The sequence below is a fragment of the Borostomias antarcticus genome, assembly GCF_949987555.1.
Source record: "Borostomias antarcticus genome assembly, chromosome: 6".
Taxonomy (NCBI): Eukaryota; Metazoa; Chordata; class Actinopteri; order Stomiiformes; family Stomiidae; genus Borostomias; species Borostomias antarcticus.
Window position 1 is genome coordinate 10,747,408 of NC_140239.1, and position 15,913 is coordinate 10,763,320.

The 15,913-nt window shown below is 49.0% G+C and overlaps 2 protein-coding genes and 1 long non-coding RNA gene across 4 annotated transcripts; 1 reads left to right on the forward strand and 2 right to left on the reverse strand.

Moving 5' to 3' along the window:
- Nucleotides 1–951: 951 nt before the first annotated feature.
- On the forward strand, nucleotides 952–9,062 carry rfc5 (replication factor C (activator 1) 5). 2 transcript variants are annotated; one of them, XM_084439549.1, is made up of 11 exons: nucleotides 952–1,087; nucleotides 1,425–1,489; nucleotides 1,762–1,898; nucleotides 2,742–2,821; nucleotides 3,179–3,252; nucleotides 3,608–3,767; nucleotides 4,801–4,882; nucleotides 5,769–5,898; nucleotides 6,926–7,003; nucleotides 8,102–8,156; nucleotides 8,362–9,062. In XM_084439549.1, the coding sequence occupies exons 1-11, from the start codon at nucleotides 1,041–1,043 to the stop codon at nucleotides 8,459–8,461; spliced, it is 1,008 nt and encodes a 335-aa protein (XP_084295675.1). In that variant the 5' UTR covers nucleotides 952–1,040; the 3' UTR covers nucleotides 8,462–9,062. The 2 variants fall into 2 exon arrangements, with proteins under 2 accessions (XP_084295675.1, XP_084295674.1); XM_084439548.1 differs by lacking the exons at nucleotides 5,769–5,898; nucleotides 6,926–7,003; nucleotides 8,102–8,156; nucleotides 8,362–9,062 and having other exon boundaries at nucleotides 4,801–5,554.
- Nucleotides 3,246–5,683, reverse strand: LOC311310131. Its single transcript, XR_014630488.1, has 3 exons — nucleotides 5,544–5,683; nucleotides 3,658–3,773; nucleotides 3,246–3,363 (listed from the first exon to the last, which is right to left on the reverse strand). It is a non-coding gene; the product is annotated as an uncharacterized lncRNA (long non-coding RNA).
- A 223-nt stretch (nucleotides 9,063–9,285) lies between the features above and the next one.
- On the reverse strand, nucleotides 9,286–15,522 carry wsb2 (WD repeat and SOCS box containing 2). The gene is made up of 9 exons (XM_084439546.1): nucleotides 15,239–15,522; nucleotides 14,870–15,044; nucleotides 14,301–14,482; nucleotides 14,021–14,152; nucleotides 13,799–13,899; nucleotides 11,580–11,779; nucleotides 10,946–11,035; nucleotides 10,549–10,665; nucleotides 9,286–9,721 (listed from the first exon to the last, which is right to left on the reverse strand). The coding sequence occupies exons 1-9, from the start codon at nucleotides 15,285–15,287 to the stop codon at nucleotides 9,493–9,495; spliced, it is 1,275 nt and encodes a 424-aa protein (XP_084295672.1). The 5' UTR covers nucleotides 15,288–15,522; the 3' UTR covers nucleotides 9,286–9,492.
- Between the last annotated feature and the right edge of the window lie 391 nt (nucleotides 15,523–15,913).

Genomic DNA, 15,913 nt, shown 5'->3' on the forward strand with positions numbered 1-15,913 from the left:
TGGGCGCCGAGCACGAGCGTGTCCTCTTCGGTGAGGCAGGTCGTCGCCGGTCTGAGATTTTTCTGACATTTCCTCCGTGTCACCCGCAGAGACATCAACCAGCATTGTGTCTCACTGGGCTGAAAAGGCTTGGTGCTCCAAATCTGATTGTGATTCTCCCCGACAGACAGAGCAGGGTAACCATACAGTAAACACCTCACCTCTATATTAGTGTCACCCGTTGCATTCCAGGTAAAAGCCAAATATCTCTGTTATACAGGTGTTCCTCAATACAGTGATTCATTTAGACTAGAAATACCTTCAAATTATTTGTTATTTATAAAGAATATTACTAAGCATGGTCTCTTATATATTTAGACTTTGAAAACTAAATATGCAAATGTAATGTATGGAATCATGAATCCCAGTCAGTCAGTCTGAGAAGATGCAAGATTATTTTTATTCGTCACATGTAATGTACGGTGTAGGCCTACAGTCACAGTGACATGTTGCAGTCTGCTTGAGAAATGTTGTTTCCAATCACACGAGTATAAGCAGAAAACCTGGTGGTGGGGGGTCCGAATATGAGGCTAAATATAAATCAATATTATTTATCTAACCTTGGAGACTAAACATTCCAAAAACCTAGTTTCATTCCGCTACACTGGGTGAGGTATAGATGCACAGCATTATGGAGAAACTGTAGTTGTTACTATTAGGAGTGCTTCGAGAAGAATTGGTTTACACTGTATACAAGTTATTGTAACCATGGATGTAAGAGAAGAGATTGTAACGTCAAAGATCAAAGAGCTTTGGCCTCGTTTGGCGCGTAAAATACCTTATCCGGTATCCCCGCCCACAACAGAGGACCGGCTCTGATTGGATGGGGACAGATTGTGCTCTGACGCGCTACGCAGTTCGCACGCGTTGAAGCGCAGCGCGCCAAGGGTTTTCACTAGAGAGACAGCTACGAGGTGGAGAGGCCATAGAGAGACCTGTTTATCCACGCCGAAAAAGACTCGGGAATTTAGCCAGAGAGGAAATATTATTCATCCATTGGCATGGCATCGATAAACAGAACGGCGCTGCAGTCCAGAAATTTACCATGGTACATTGACTGTGACCGAGCAGATGCTGGGACTTGCACCACTATGCTAATAGCTAACAAGCTAGCTAGAAACTTTGCTAATGGATGAGGGAATCTGCTATATCCAGTTACCCCTATCAAGGACGAATACGGGAATGTAGCAAGCTAGCTAGCGTTAAATAGTCGGGGTCATAGCTAGCAAATGTAGGCGTAGCGAAGTGACCGACTCCGCTAATTTAGCTAAACGTTTATGCTAGCTAGGCCTACCCGTGACTATCTCGGTGAGAGCTAGCACCAGCTAGTTATCGTATGTGAGATCTGTGATATTAACTTGGATCTCTGTCGCTGTTCCCTGCAGGGTGGAGAAGTACCGACCCCAGAAGCTGGACGACCTCATCTCCCACCAGGACATTTTATCCACCAGTGAGTTGAGTGATGTGACATGATGCTGCTGGGCTTGACGCTGTTGTCTCAGGAAGTGACATGGGACGGCATGCTGCTGTGTTTACTGCCGCTTGTTGTCTCAGCTTTAGAACAATAACTCCTCAAAGTACCGTACACCCTTTGTCAATCTGATCATTTAGTTTGGGACACGTCAGCTAGAATGATTTATACAAAACAAAGAAACTTTAATAAACTGAAGACAATATCACATTCGCACACTAGTTTGTTGAACCGGTTGTGTTCCTCTCTAGTCCAGAAGTTCATCAGCGAGGATAAGCTGCCCCACCTGCTGTTCTACGGCCCCCCGGGGACCGGCAAGACCTCCACCATCCTGGCCTGCGCCCGCCAGCTCTACAGGGACAAGGAGTTCAACTCCATGGTCCTGGAGGTACGCAGGGCCTGGGGCCGGTACCACGGAGTTTAGTTAACACCTATTCTGAGTACCCAGAAGCTCTCGCTATGGCAAGAACTTCTGAGAACAAGCTGTGATATTCGTGGACACCAATGAGAATCGGGTCGGATTTTCAACTGGATGCTGATTGGCCCGCGCAGATAGTGAGCTGTGCGGAAAGGCTGATCTGGCCTCCTATTGGTCACTGACCGCAGATTTACACTTTTCAAGTACGGTTAACGAGTCCTGCACTCTAGCAAGCTGTCGGTAGCATATCTGGCACACAAGGTGCGATTTACTTGGACTTTATTCCATTTTAACTCTTCACAGAGGTTTTTATTACACCAACGCCAAAGCTATTGTGTTGGCTCTGCCCATGTTTTGTGATGCTTAACTCCACACTGGGTTAACACCAGACCTGGATCCAAATGCTGTTGGAAATGCTTCTGATCACTTTAGCGTTTGCTAGAGGGTCAGGTGGGGATTGCTTTTTTCGGGAACAGCCCATTGGTTTCACTGCCGGACAAGAGCAACCATGCACAGAAAAGTCAGCACTAAAAAGTGACACTGGAAGAATATTGAAAAACAGATGCTTCTTGGACAAGAGGGCAGCTACACTGAAAAACAGCAGAACCGTCTTTCCCTGAGGTTGTCAATGTTTATCTCTATAGTCTTAACGCACGATGCATCACCGCCTGGAAGTCATCATACATCTACTCTCTGCTAATAGCTTAAACACAGAGGACAGAACAGTGGGCTTAGTGAAGAACTACACATGTCACGTTTGCCCTAGCTACACGTCTTTAATTGGTCAGTTAACTCATTAATTCCTCTCTGCAGCTGAATGCCTCAGATGACCGTGGCATCGATGTGGTCAGAGGGCCCATCCTCAGCTTCGCCAGCACCAGGACCATATTCAAGTAAGAGAGACTCAAATAGACCAGGACCATATCAAAGTAAGACACATTCAATGTTATAGACCAAGACCATATTCAAGTAAGACGCATTAAATATTATAGACCAAGACCATATCAAACTAAGACACATTCAATGTTATAGACCAGGACCATATTCAAGTGAGACACATTCAATGTTATTTGACCAGGACCATATTCAAGTAAGACGGTCTCAATGCTATAGATAGACCGACTTCATAGTATGTAATCTCTTTGTACTTTGTTTATTTGTTTATATGTTAGTTATCTTATGAGCACTATGTACAAGTCCTTCATCCTCAGTCGACAGCACCGTCTGAACTGATTTCCTTCCCCTCCCAGGAAGGGCTTCAAGCTGGTGATCCTGGACGAGGCAGACGCTATGACGCAGGACGCCCAGAATGCATTGCGGCGAGGTAACCATCTGCTCAAGCGGGGCTCACCCGCTGGCTCCCACACGGTCAGCTGACAGGCGGCCATGTTGGCTGGGTCGGAGGTACAGTCAGACCTCTTCGGTCACAGGGAAACTATGGATGTGAGAGCGGAGCAGAGTGATGGTGCTTTATTAACAAAAGTGCATCAATGCACGCTATTACATGGTTACGACATGTCTCTGTGATGTCTGGATGAGACCAGATTATTTAGAATTATACTGAAGGTTTACTGAAGGCGCTTACTGTATGTAATGGATTGATTTAGGTCTCTAATGTAAGGGTGTCTCCCCCCTCCCATTCTCTCCCCCCCATTCTCTCTCTCTCTCCCTCTCCCCAGTCATAGAGAAGTTCACAGAGAACACGCGCTTCTGTCTGATCTGTAACTACCTGTCAAAGATCATCCCGGCCCTGCAGTCGCGATGCACCAGGTTCCGATTCGGACCTCTGATCCCGGACCAGATGATCCCGCGCCTGCAGCATGTCATCCAGCAGGAGAGGTCTGTCTGTGTGGGCATGGGGGAGGGGGGGGGGGGGGGTTCTGGGTGTCTGCGTGTTTTCGCGTTCCCATGCATGTTATTTAATCATCTCGTATTTCATGCCTGTACTCAGTTCAAAGTACTCAACTGTACTCAACTGTAACTCTGTGGACCTGCGTACTGACATTCAAACATATTGTTTACACCCACACCACCCTGCTACACCCACACCACCCTGCTACACCGACACCACCCTGTTAGACACACACCACCCTGTTAGACACACACCACCCTGCTACACCCACACCACCCTGCTACACCCACCCCACCCTGTTAGACACACACCACCCTGTTAGACACACACCACTCTGTTTGTACTCACACCACCCTGCTAGACCCCCACCACCCTGTTAGACCCACACCACCCTGTTAGACACACACCACTGTTTATACTCATACCACCCTGCTAGACCCACACCACCCTGTTAGACTCACACAACCCTGTCTGTTTATACTCATGCCACCCTGTTACACCCACACCACCCTGTTAGACACACACCATCCTGTTAGACACACACCACCCTGTTAGACTCACACAACCCTGTCTGTTTATACTCACGCCACCCTGTTACACCCACACCACCCTGTTAGACACACACCATCCTGTTAGACACACACCACCCTGTTAGACTCACACAACCCTGTCTGTTTATACTCACGCCACCCTGTTACACCCACACCACCCTGTTAGACACACACCATCCTGTTAGACACACACCACCCTGTTAGACTCACACAACCCTGTCTGTTTATACTCACGACACCCTGTTACACCCACACCACCCTGTTAGACCAACACCACCCTGTCTGTTTATATCCACACCACTCTGTCTGTTAATACTCACACCACCCTGTCTGTTTATATCCACACCACCCTGTCTGTTTATATCCACACCACCCTGTCTGTTTATATCCACACCACCCTGTTACACTCACACCACTCTCTTTGCGAGACTGTGCCTGAGCTTTGAGCCCCTGGTGATGTCATTTGCAGCATTGATATCAGTCCAGATGGGATGAAGGCTATCATCACCCTGTCATCAGGAGACATGAGGAGATCCCTGAACATCCTGCAGGTGAGGCAGCAGCACAGCCCTACAGCTGACAACACTACGGCTAACAGCCCTACAGCTAACAGCCTTACAGCTAATAATACTACTACAGCTGACAACACTATGGCTAACAGCCCTACAGCTAACATGCCTACAGCTGACAACACTACGGCTAACAGCCCTACAGCTAACAGGCCTACTGCTGACAGCCCTACGGCTAACAGCCCTACGGCTAACAGCCCTACAGCTAACAGCCCTACAGCTAACAGGCCTACTGCTGACAACACTACTGCTAACTGGTCTACTACTGACAACACTACAGCTAACAGCCCTACAGTTAACAGGCCCACTGCTAACAACACTACTGCTAACAACACTACTGCTAACCGGCCTTTTGCTGCTACAGCTAACAGGCCTACTGCTAACAACACTACTGCTATCTGGCCTACTGCTGACAGCTCTATAGCTAACAGGCCTAGTGCTAACAACACTACTGCTAACAGGCCCACTGCTAACAACACTAAACTAACAGGCCTACTGCTAACAACAATAATGCTAACAGGCCCACCGCTAACAACACTACAGCTAACAGGCCTACTGCTGACAGCCCTACAGCTAACAGGCCTAGTGCTAACAAACTACTGCTAACAGGCCTGTATGTATGATTTCTTCCTCACTGGTTTACCTTAGTGCTGTGGAAGGTTGTTTAGCAGGCGCCTTTATCCAGAGTGCATAAAGTGTAGCATAATGTTGGTCACCTTAATGTTGGGCACCATGCTAAATCAATCCTGTATGCGTTACTATAGGATGGAAATACCAGCGATTTAGTAAAGCTGGTGGGTGAATGCGAGGGGTTCTGAAGTGTAGAATAATCATCCTGATGGCTGAGTGTTGTCGCTGGACCCCTCAGAGCACCAGCATGGCGTACGGGACGGTGAGCGAGGACACCGTCTACACCTGCACCGGTCACCCTCTGCGCTCGGACATCGCCAACATCCTGGACTGGGCCCTCAACAAGGACTTCACCACCGCCTACAACCGTATCCTTCATATTCTCTCTGCCTCTCTCCCTCCCCCTCCCCCGCATGGTTACTGTACACACTTCATGGTTGATGGATTGTGAAATCAGTCAGTCGCGCATGTGTGGGTTCAGCGGGGGGAGCAGTATACTGTCTGAAACGGCCCGGAGCACATCTCCAATAGGTGAGCCGGAAGAGTGTAGTGGAAATGCAACCAGATTTGACAGTTGAAACTCTCACCTGTTGTTGCTTTGCAGGCTGTAAAATGGAATCGTTTTACACACTTTATTCAGTACATGGTCCTTAGCTATAACCTGGCTATATATGGTACTTGGCTATAACCAGGTTATATATGGTACTTAGCTATAACCTGGCTATATATGGTACTTGGCTATAACCAGGTTATATGGTACTTAACTATAACCTGGTTATCTATGGTCCTTAGCTATGACCTGGTTATATATGGTCCTTAGCTATGACCTGGTTATATATGGTCCTTAGCTATGACCTGGTTATATATGGTCCTTAGCTATAACTTGGTTATATATGGTCCTTAGCTATGACCTGGTTATATATGGTCCTTAGCTATGACCTGGTTATATATGGTCCTTAGCTATGACCTGGTTATATATGGTCCTTAGCTATGACCTGGTTATATATGGTCCTTAGCTATAACCTGGTTATATATGGTCCTTAGCTATGACCTGGTTATATATGGTCCTTAGCTATGACCTGGTTATATATGGTCCTTAGCTATGACCTGGTTATATATGGTCCTTAGCTATGACCTGGTTATATATGGTCCTTAGCTATAACTTGGTTATATATGGTCCTTAGCTATGACCTGGTTATATATGGTCCTTAGCTATGACCTGGTTATATATGGTCCTTAGCTATGACCTGGTTATATATGGTCCTTAGCTATGACCTGGTTATATATGGTCCTTAGCTATAACCTGGTTATATATGGTCCTTAGCTATAACCTGGTTATATATGGCCCTTAGCTATAACCTGGTTATATATGGTCCTTAGCTGTTCTCTTCTCAGAGATCCTCCAGCTGAAGACGCTGAAGGGCCTGGCGCTGCATGACATCCTGACAGAGGTGCACCTGCTCATACACAGAGGTAACTTTAAAGGGGGACTCCACGGTTTTTGATGTTTTCAGGCTAATTTCGTACATATATTTATGTTTTAGTCATTTAGCCATTCAGCAGCTGCTTTTATCCAAAGCGACCCTTTGGATAAAAGCAGCTGTACCAAGAGTACCAAGAGTTGATGGTTAACCATTTTATACATGTACTAAGAGTGACAGACCCATCATGCTGTTTCTAGAAACACTACATCCTGGTCTCTAACACTGTACATCCTGGTCTCTAGTAACACTGTACATCCTGGTCTCAGTGTTCCCCCAGGATTTACTAGGTGTGTGGACGGTGTCAGGGTATCTCTGTATCAGTGTTGATGTACCAACTACAATAATGGACAGTGTTTGTTTGAGAAACGGAGCTAACGGTGAACAGTCGTCTGCAAATGATTTGTTTACAAATTGTTTTCTTTTTGGAATTTCCTGTGCATTTTCCTGACCAATCAGCAGTCGGCAGTGTTTTCGGATCACTTCAGCTTGCTCGGAACCTCGAAGGAGATGACTTGGGGGGGGGGGGGGGGGGGGAAGTAGCGAATCGACTCTTACTCGCCTTTAGCGCAATGGAAATCCCCCAAAAAGCGAGTAGAGTTGGGTTGAGCCACTTTTGTGTGATGGAAAAAGCAACAATACACACATGCATGCTTTATCTGGTCTATCCACCCGGGCGTCAGCAGCAGAGCCCCAGTGAGAGCGGATCCCAGCCTGTTCTGTTAGTGACACCATCTGCATACTGACTCCACGCGTTTCACTTGCTCCGGTTTCCCGGGAGACCCCCTCGCGGTTGCTATGGCTACCGGCGCTCTCGTTGTAGGGGGAGTGGATGGAGAACGGCAGGCTCGGTCCAGGACGCGCTCGCGTCGGGTTTAAACGTCTTCTTTTATTTATATATATTATGCTAGCTCATTTTGATCTCAAACGTTTTTCTGTTGCGTCTTCTCTCCGAGTGTAGCAGGTCTTTCCAGAAAATGGGCTCCCCATGTTAGTGTCACCATGGCAGTGTTACATACGGTGATGTGCTGTGTTTATGTTCTGGTGTAGAATTACTCATTTATTTAATGTGTGTTTACCTGCTTTTCAGTGGACTTCCCCCCAGCCATCAGGATGGGCTTGCTCATAAAGCTGGCGGACATTGAGTGAGTGACGTAACGTTCAGTATGAAACCAACACTAACCACAACACAGTTGGATAAACAACAACAACAACCCATCACTTGAATTAAACACAAATAAACAATCAACACTTCAAAACAAATACTAATTCTACACAGGTGTTGGTTCCCATTACCTGATCAAGCTGTTAACCTGCACCCTGACCTGTGTGTGTCTGGTCTCTCTCCAGGTACCGGCTGGCCTCGGGCACCAGCGAGAAGATCCAGCTGAGCGCCCTGGTGGCAGCCTTCCAGTCCGTCAGAGACATGGTGGTCAGCGAGGCCTCGTAGCACCCTGCCGCCCCAGAACACAGGGCCGCCGCCCCCAGGTGCATTCTGGGTCATGGCCGAACCCCGGGGCCGCTCCAGCCCTTTAGAGACGCAGCCTTCCTACCTTCCTCGTGAAAGTCACCGATCTGACACAGCGTTGTTTGACCCCGGCTGTGTAGAGGAGCAGGGTGTCACCTGTCCGGTCCTGTTAGGTCAGAGGAGCAGGGTGTCACCTGTCTGGTCCTGTTAGGTCAGATGACCTCAGGGAGGGTAGGATGCCAGGATGTTCCAGAGTTCAGACCGGAGAGGAAACCCACAGCTCCCCCCTCTCAACACGGACTCTAGATCTCCTAAAGTCCAGGATCGTCACACCTGGCTTCCATAGTTCAGACAACGCATTTGATAAGAGGTAGCACTTTTATAGTCATCCCACGTTTTACAGATGTGTTTAAAGGATGGGCCCTACAGTAGGTCTAATCAGTATGGCGGTCCTCCCTGGCTCCGCCCTCCAGCTCTGCAGACTGAGGGTTCATGGTTTGGTTGTCCAGGGTGAGGACATTCTATTTGAAAGACTGTTGGTGTCTTGTATAACGGAGGGTCCACTGCCTTAGATCAGTTACACATCATTATACAACACAAGGAAGGAATACCAATTTGTGCTTTTCATCAGTCCAATTTGTATTGCTAAGGTTTTTTTTTGTTGTACTTTCTGAAAATTAATAATCTTTAATAAAATATCTTATAAAGCCCAGTGTTTGGTGTGGTTCATGTCATAAGGCCACAGTCACGGCACCAATATCCACTCACAAGGTTAGAAATTACTTTATTCAAATTTTCTAGTTCAGTAGTAGATTGCACAAAACATTTTCATATTATAAATCCATATGTATATATACAAATCATCTCAAATAAAAATATAGTTGTATATACTTGATAATCACAGAGCTGTACATGGAAAAAAAGTTCTGATATATTTGAGAGAGTAAAACATTTGTGTGCTCTGTCAGCTGGTCTTTATTTCCGGGTTGTGGGTTAGGAAGGACTCGCACTCCTCAGCGCCCCCACTCGTCCTTGTCCCCGTCCTCGTCATCCTGGTCTTCGGGGGAGCAGCAGGCCCCGGGGATGTTGCGGTAGGTGAGGAAGTCCAGGATCCGGGCGGGGATGGGCAGGGCCTGGACCTGCTGGGTGGGGACAGTGAGGCGCAGGGCGGAGCGGCACAGGTGTGACAGGCTGGGCACCACCTGAGGAACCTTCCAGAAGCGCACGTGGCCGTCCCTGGTCCTGCAGCGACACACGGGAGGGAGGCGTACGAGGGATGAGGACGGTAGCACTAAGGAGTATACTGTAGCTATGTGAGTACTGGTGGTGTAGGGAAACATGTATCTATCCAATCATTTTAGATCAGAGACTTAAGCAGGGAGGGGTGCATTTTTAAGGTGCCTGCACACTGCCCCAAACAACGTTGGATTGGTGTGCCATGTTTGTTGGTGACTGTTGGCGTCGGTTGGGTGGATTCTGCCGCTGGATTTTAAACTTCCAACATTCTAACAACTGCCAACTTAAGAATGCTGGGAGTTGGTTAGTTGGTTGCGTCCGTGTGCAGACATCCTTATGTCAGACTCACTACAGGATATTTAAAATCCTAACCGATTTCGAAACAGGGCTGCATCTTGCACATATGGAGAATCTTCACAGAATCTCAAACAAGAACACACAACAAGATTTGAAAATAACGGCTCATCACACACTACAGGATATTATCGTACCTGAGGGAGCAACAAACCACTGCTTCACTTGTTAAGTAGTGATGTAATAATCTAAATATCAAACATGTTTGATATTATTGGGGCCGCCCTGATGGGTCTGCGAGCCGATCAGGAGGTATAAGATTGGATCTGTAAACCCCTCACATTACAAGATCACCTGGGCCCAACCTCGGTACCGACCAGCATTCCAGACCAGATTTCTCCCCCGATTGTCGGGAGGGGTGAATCGGGGATAAATCGGCCCAAAAACCCTGTAGTGTTCGCCAGCATTAGAGAGATGAAAAAGGGCCTTGAACTCAGTGGAGAGGACTGACGCCCTCCAATCAAAATAAAGTGTCTTACCCCGTGGCAACGACTCCCCCTTGTGGATGGAAGGCGCAGCACAGTCCGTTGGAGGCGTGGTCCTTCTGGGTCCGCAGCAGCATCCGGCGCTGACCCGGCTCCCACACCTGCAGGGCCCTGGAACCATGGCAACAGACAAACGCTAACCTCAACAAGCCCAGGAAACAAGACAAACATTGACCTTTCCCGTGTTGAGAATCTAAAAACTAAGGAAGTTCTTCATTGAGGAGAATAAAAAAAAACAGAAGCAGTTGTGCACGTAGAGCAGGGCTTGTTTGGAATGGTAGCCCTGTTTGTGACTGAAAACCCCAGGTTTGGCCCCGCCCCCTGGGAGCTCCTCTCGGGTCTAGTGGACGCCCCCCCCCCCCCGTTGAGCTGAGCCCAGCCGGACCCTCACCTGTCCTCGGTGACGATGGCCAGGTGCAAGCCGCTGGGAGAGAACTGCAGCGCAGAGATCTGGTTCTTCCCACGGATGTCGCTGTAGTCCCTGAGACAAACGCAACGAGGAGACGAGTCACGCATTTCCTCAAGCACTGGACCACAGGAGGACAGACAGACAGGACCAGCACTGGACCACAGGAGGACAGACAGACAGGACCCGCACTGGACCACAGGAGGACAGACAGACAGGACCCGCACTGGACCACAGGAGGACAGACAGGACCAGCACTGGACCACAGGAGGACAGACAGACAGGACCCACACTGGACCACAGGAGGACAGACAGGACAGGACCCACACTGGACCACAGGAGGACAGACAGACAGGACCCATGTACTGCAATGACAACACTGTCCAGGCTGTGATGTGAGCACACGGTGTTAGCAACCCCACAATGCTATTACATGGCTATTATATTATTATAGCGTTACTACAGAATAGTGATACTACAGGGTGTACAGCCTATGATTATTACCCTGTAAAGGTTGCGTCTGGAGCATGTTAGTACACTGTAGTAACGACCCCACGGTGCTATTATTACATGGTTATTACACTATGACATGGTTATTAGTGTGGGAGCGTGGACGTACACCATGGAGGCCAGGCACTGTGTGGTGTAGGGGTCCCACAGGTCGATCCACCAGCCGTCGCCCGTGAAGGCGGCGACGGCAAGCAGGGCGCCGTCCGGGGAGAAGTCGCACGACGCCAGCAGGTAGAAGGTCTCGTGGCGGCCGCCGGTCTTCAGGCTCCTGATGAACGTGTAGGACCTGAGGCTCCACAGGCACACCATCTGATCAGAGAGAGAGAGACCGGGGAGAGAGATGGGAGAGAGGATGAGAGGTAGAGAGGGTAAGAGACGGGTGGAGTGGTAGAGAGACAGGGGAGAGGTAGAGAGAGACAGTGGAGAGGTAGAGAGAGGGGGTGGGAGAGGTAGAGAGACAGGGGAGAGGTAGAGAGAGGGGGTGGGAGAGGTAGAGAGACAGGGGAGAGGTAGAGAGAGACAGGGGAGAGGTAGAGAGAGACAGGTGGAGAGGTAGAGAGAGGGGGTGGGAGAGGTAGAGAGACAGGGGAGAGGTAGAGAGAGGGGGTGGGAGAGGTAGAGAGACAGGGGAGAGGTAGAGAGAGGGGGTGGGAGAGGTAGAAAGACAGGGGAGAGGTAGAGAGAGACAGGGGAGAGGTAGAGAGAGGGGGTGGGAGAAGACAGAACAGAGAGAGAAGAATAGTTATTGTTCAAGTGCAATTTGTCTGTCGTAGCACCAGGACAGACAGCGCTGTTGTCTCCAGCCAACCCCATCCCCAGGACCCTGGCCGTGCTACCTGACACCCCCAGAACCAGGACCCTGGCCGTGCTACCTGACACCCCCAGAACCAGGACCCTGGCTGTGCTACCTGACACCCCCAGAACCAGAACCAGGACCCTGGCCGTGCTACCTGACATCCCCAGAACCAGGACCAGGACCCTGGCCGTGCTACCTGACATCCCCAGAACCAGGACCAGGACCCTGGCCGTGCTACCTGACATCACCAGGACCAGGACCCTGGCTGTGCTACCTGACATCACCAGGACCAGGGGCCGGTTGCACAAAACATCTTAAGTTAATATTTCCCTTAAGTTCTGACTTAAGGTTTCCTTAAAATAAAATCTGTTGCACAAACACCCTTAAGTATTCCCCTTAAGGTTTCCTTAAGATGTCCCTCAAGTATTTAAGGTTTTCTACTTATCTCGGTATAATACTTAAGGAGTCCCTTAAAGTCAGTTAAGGTGTTGCACAAAAGACCTTAGCAGGCAAAATAAGGGAAAAAACATAAGGGACCTCTACCCCAACCTTAGCTAAGTTATGGCTGCGTTTATGAACATAAACGATGGAAATCGAGTCCCAAGAAGAGTGTTCTGCTAGGGAGAACCCACTAGACACTCTTAGTGAGGAACAACTGATATTTAATTACAGATTTGATCGACAGTCCATTTTTGACTTGTCCGACCGCCTGGGCTTGGACCACCCAACCTTCTGAAGCTATGCGCTTCCAGCCCCGTTGCAATTGATGATTGCGCTCCGATTTTATGCGACGGGATCTTTTCAGTCGGTCCTCGCAGACATTATTCATGACCACCGTTCTACTGTGTGCCGTGTGGTTCACCGGGTCTCAAACGCCCTTACCGGTCTGCTGGATGAGGTGGTCAACTTCCCATCTAAACGGGAGGAGGATGCGGTAGCGGCGCACTTTTTTAATGTTGCCGGCTTCCCGAAAGTGTGCGATAGACGGGACCACATCAAGATTCAAGCACCCACCCAGGACGAGGAGCAATTTATTAATCGGAAAAATCCACTCCATCAACTTTCTCTTCCTCAGACCAGTTCGGCTTTCTCTTTTTCTCCTCAGACATGTTCCCCAGCGTCTCAGGACGTCCCAGTGTAGTGTTGTGACAGATAGCCGGTCACGTGCAAGCAAACCAATGGTCACCATGGAAACTACAATTTTACTGCTGTAAAATCTCTTTCCTTGTATGAAAACCCTTAACGTTTCCCCTTAGCTAAGGAAACCTTGTAAGGGATTATGTGCAACACCCTTAAGTAATCCCCTTAACTAAGGGGAAATTAACCCTTAAGGGTCATACTTAAGGGAAAAACTTAAGATCTTTTGTGCAACCGGCCCCAGGACCCTGGCTGTGCTACCTGACATCACCAGGACCAGGACCAGGACCCTGGCCGTGCTACCTGACTACCCAGAACCAGGACCAGGACCAGGACCCTGGCCGTGATACCTGACTACCCAGAACCAGGACGAGGACCCCGGCCGTGCTACTCACCCTGTCGAACCTGCCCACCGAGGCGATCATGCTGCAGTCGGGGGAGACGCAGCAGCAGCTGACCCAGTCCTTGTGGCCGGAGAGGACGTGCACCTGCTTACCTGACGGAGAGGAAGCGCACACACAGGACGCAGTAGAGCACAAGCTGGACCGAACACTGGCCAGACACTCTCCATAGCTCTGCTCCTCAGCTCACACCGTGACCAGAACCACGGGCCTCACCTCTCTGGGTCAGATCCCATATCCTTAACGTCTGGTCTCGCGAGGACGACACCAGGGTCAGTTTTCCGTTGGGAGGGAACACCAGGTTTCTGGCGATGCCGTCGTGACCTCTGAGGTCATAGAGAGGGTGACCTGGAGGTCACAACCACAAGTCTTACTACAGTGAAAAATAGCGTTATAACAACATGTATAAACGCTAACGATCGCAAACATGCTAATTAACAGCTAGTCTTCTGGTATTCTAGCTCTTTAGTTACACATTTCGAGCACGATGTCCCACCGGTTTCGACGCTCCAGATCTTGATCACGCCACTTTCCAGCCCGGCAGCCAGCAGCAGGCCGGCCTGGTCCTCGCTGGACGCCGCCGTCCGGGGCGGTCGCGGTCCGAAGGCCAGCCCCCACACTGTCTGACCGCAGGCCAGGGTCCGGTCTTCCCTGTCCCTCCCAGGGGCGTCCTTTCCGCTGAAGAAGGTGGGATTGATAGACGTGGTGTAGTGGAGGGTATACTGAGGTATATGGGGTATACCCACTTCTTTATCCATGGACCCACCCTACTTTAACTTTGATTAAGACCATCTTGCAGGCAAAATCTAAAAACATATTTTAAATCGAAAAGATTCCACTTCGTGAAAGCTGAGAAACTGCGCTTTCTAGTAATATAGGGGAAATCCAATTCATGTTCTTCTGAATGTTGGTACTACAAGGGTTACAGTAATCTAAACATTTCTGCCCACTTCTATAGTCAGAGTGGAGTATACCGACTTCTTGAGTCACCACTACACCCCCAGATAGACGTATCAATAATAATGAGCTAGTATAGAAACGGAGTGCTGTTTATTTTTCACTTACTTAAGTTGAACGGGCCAGGCGACCATCCGCACCGTGCCGTGGCCCATCGACCATGCGAACCACGATCCGCCCGGGGAGAAGTCGACGCTCCAGGTCTCGCAGCCCGCTCGGCCGTCCAGGGCCGGAGGCGGCGCGGACCTCAGCTCCAGAAGGTGTCTGATACAACCTGGTGGTGCTGCGATGGAGGAAGAAACTGATAAGTCCTACTAATACATCCATGATCCTACTCCGCGCCCCGTAGGTAGATCGTCTTTACAGCGGCCCCTATCTGCGACAGAAGGCGCTTCTCTTCTCCACACCTGGTCTACGATGGAAAATACATTTCTGCTCAAGGGCTCGAATAGCTGAAACATTGAGGGGAACACTCACATGTAGGGATAGGCCTTCGGTGTGTCCTTTCTTCCGAAGAACACATCATTGACTGCAATATTAATGTTGATACGATCAGCTCATCACATTCTTGTATCAGTTACCATTCACTTCCTGGTTCCTCTACCGTTCCAGGCGAAATGAGAACCTCAACCTGCCATGAGATTCGCCATAAAAACGGGAGAGCATATCCGTCTTTCGAAAGTCTGAACTCTGATCGGTCTAAACAATGTTGCGTTTATAACTTTGAAATGTTGCCAAAGGATCTGACTCATATGCAAATAATTTCCTTCAACACAACAGCTGATTTCCTGTAGTCGACTCCCTCCCTCCCATTGGCTGCATGTCACACGTGCTCTTGTTTTCTGTTCCGTACTGGAGACAGGTCCGCCTGAGGCGGTCTGTGTTCTTGGGTGGTCGTGATGTTCATGGATGTTGTGTTAGCATCATGGCATCATCACACTCTTCACATTATCTCAGATTCCATCATCTCCCTAAACGCCCCCCCCTCCACACACACAAAGATCTTAAAAGAGGAATTGTAAAATACATGTTATGTAAATTGAATTTTATGTACAAAAAAACAAGACCAAAAAACACAGCCACGTACACTATTTTGCTATACACAATTCATAGAAATAACAATACAATCACCTGCATTTGATTACCTCAGAG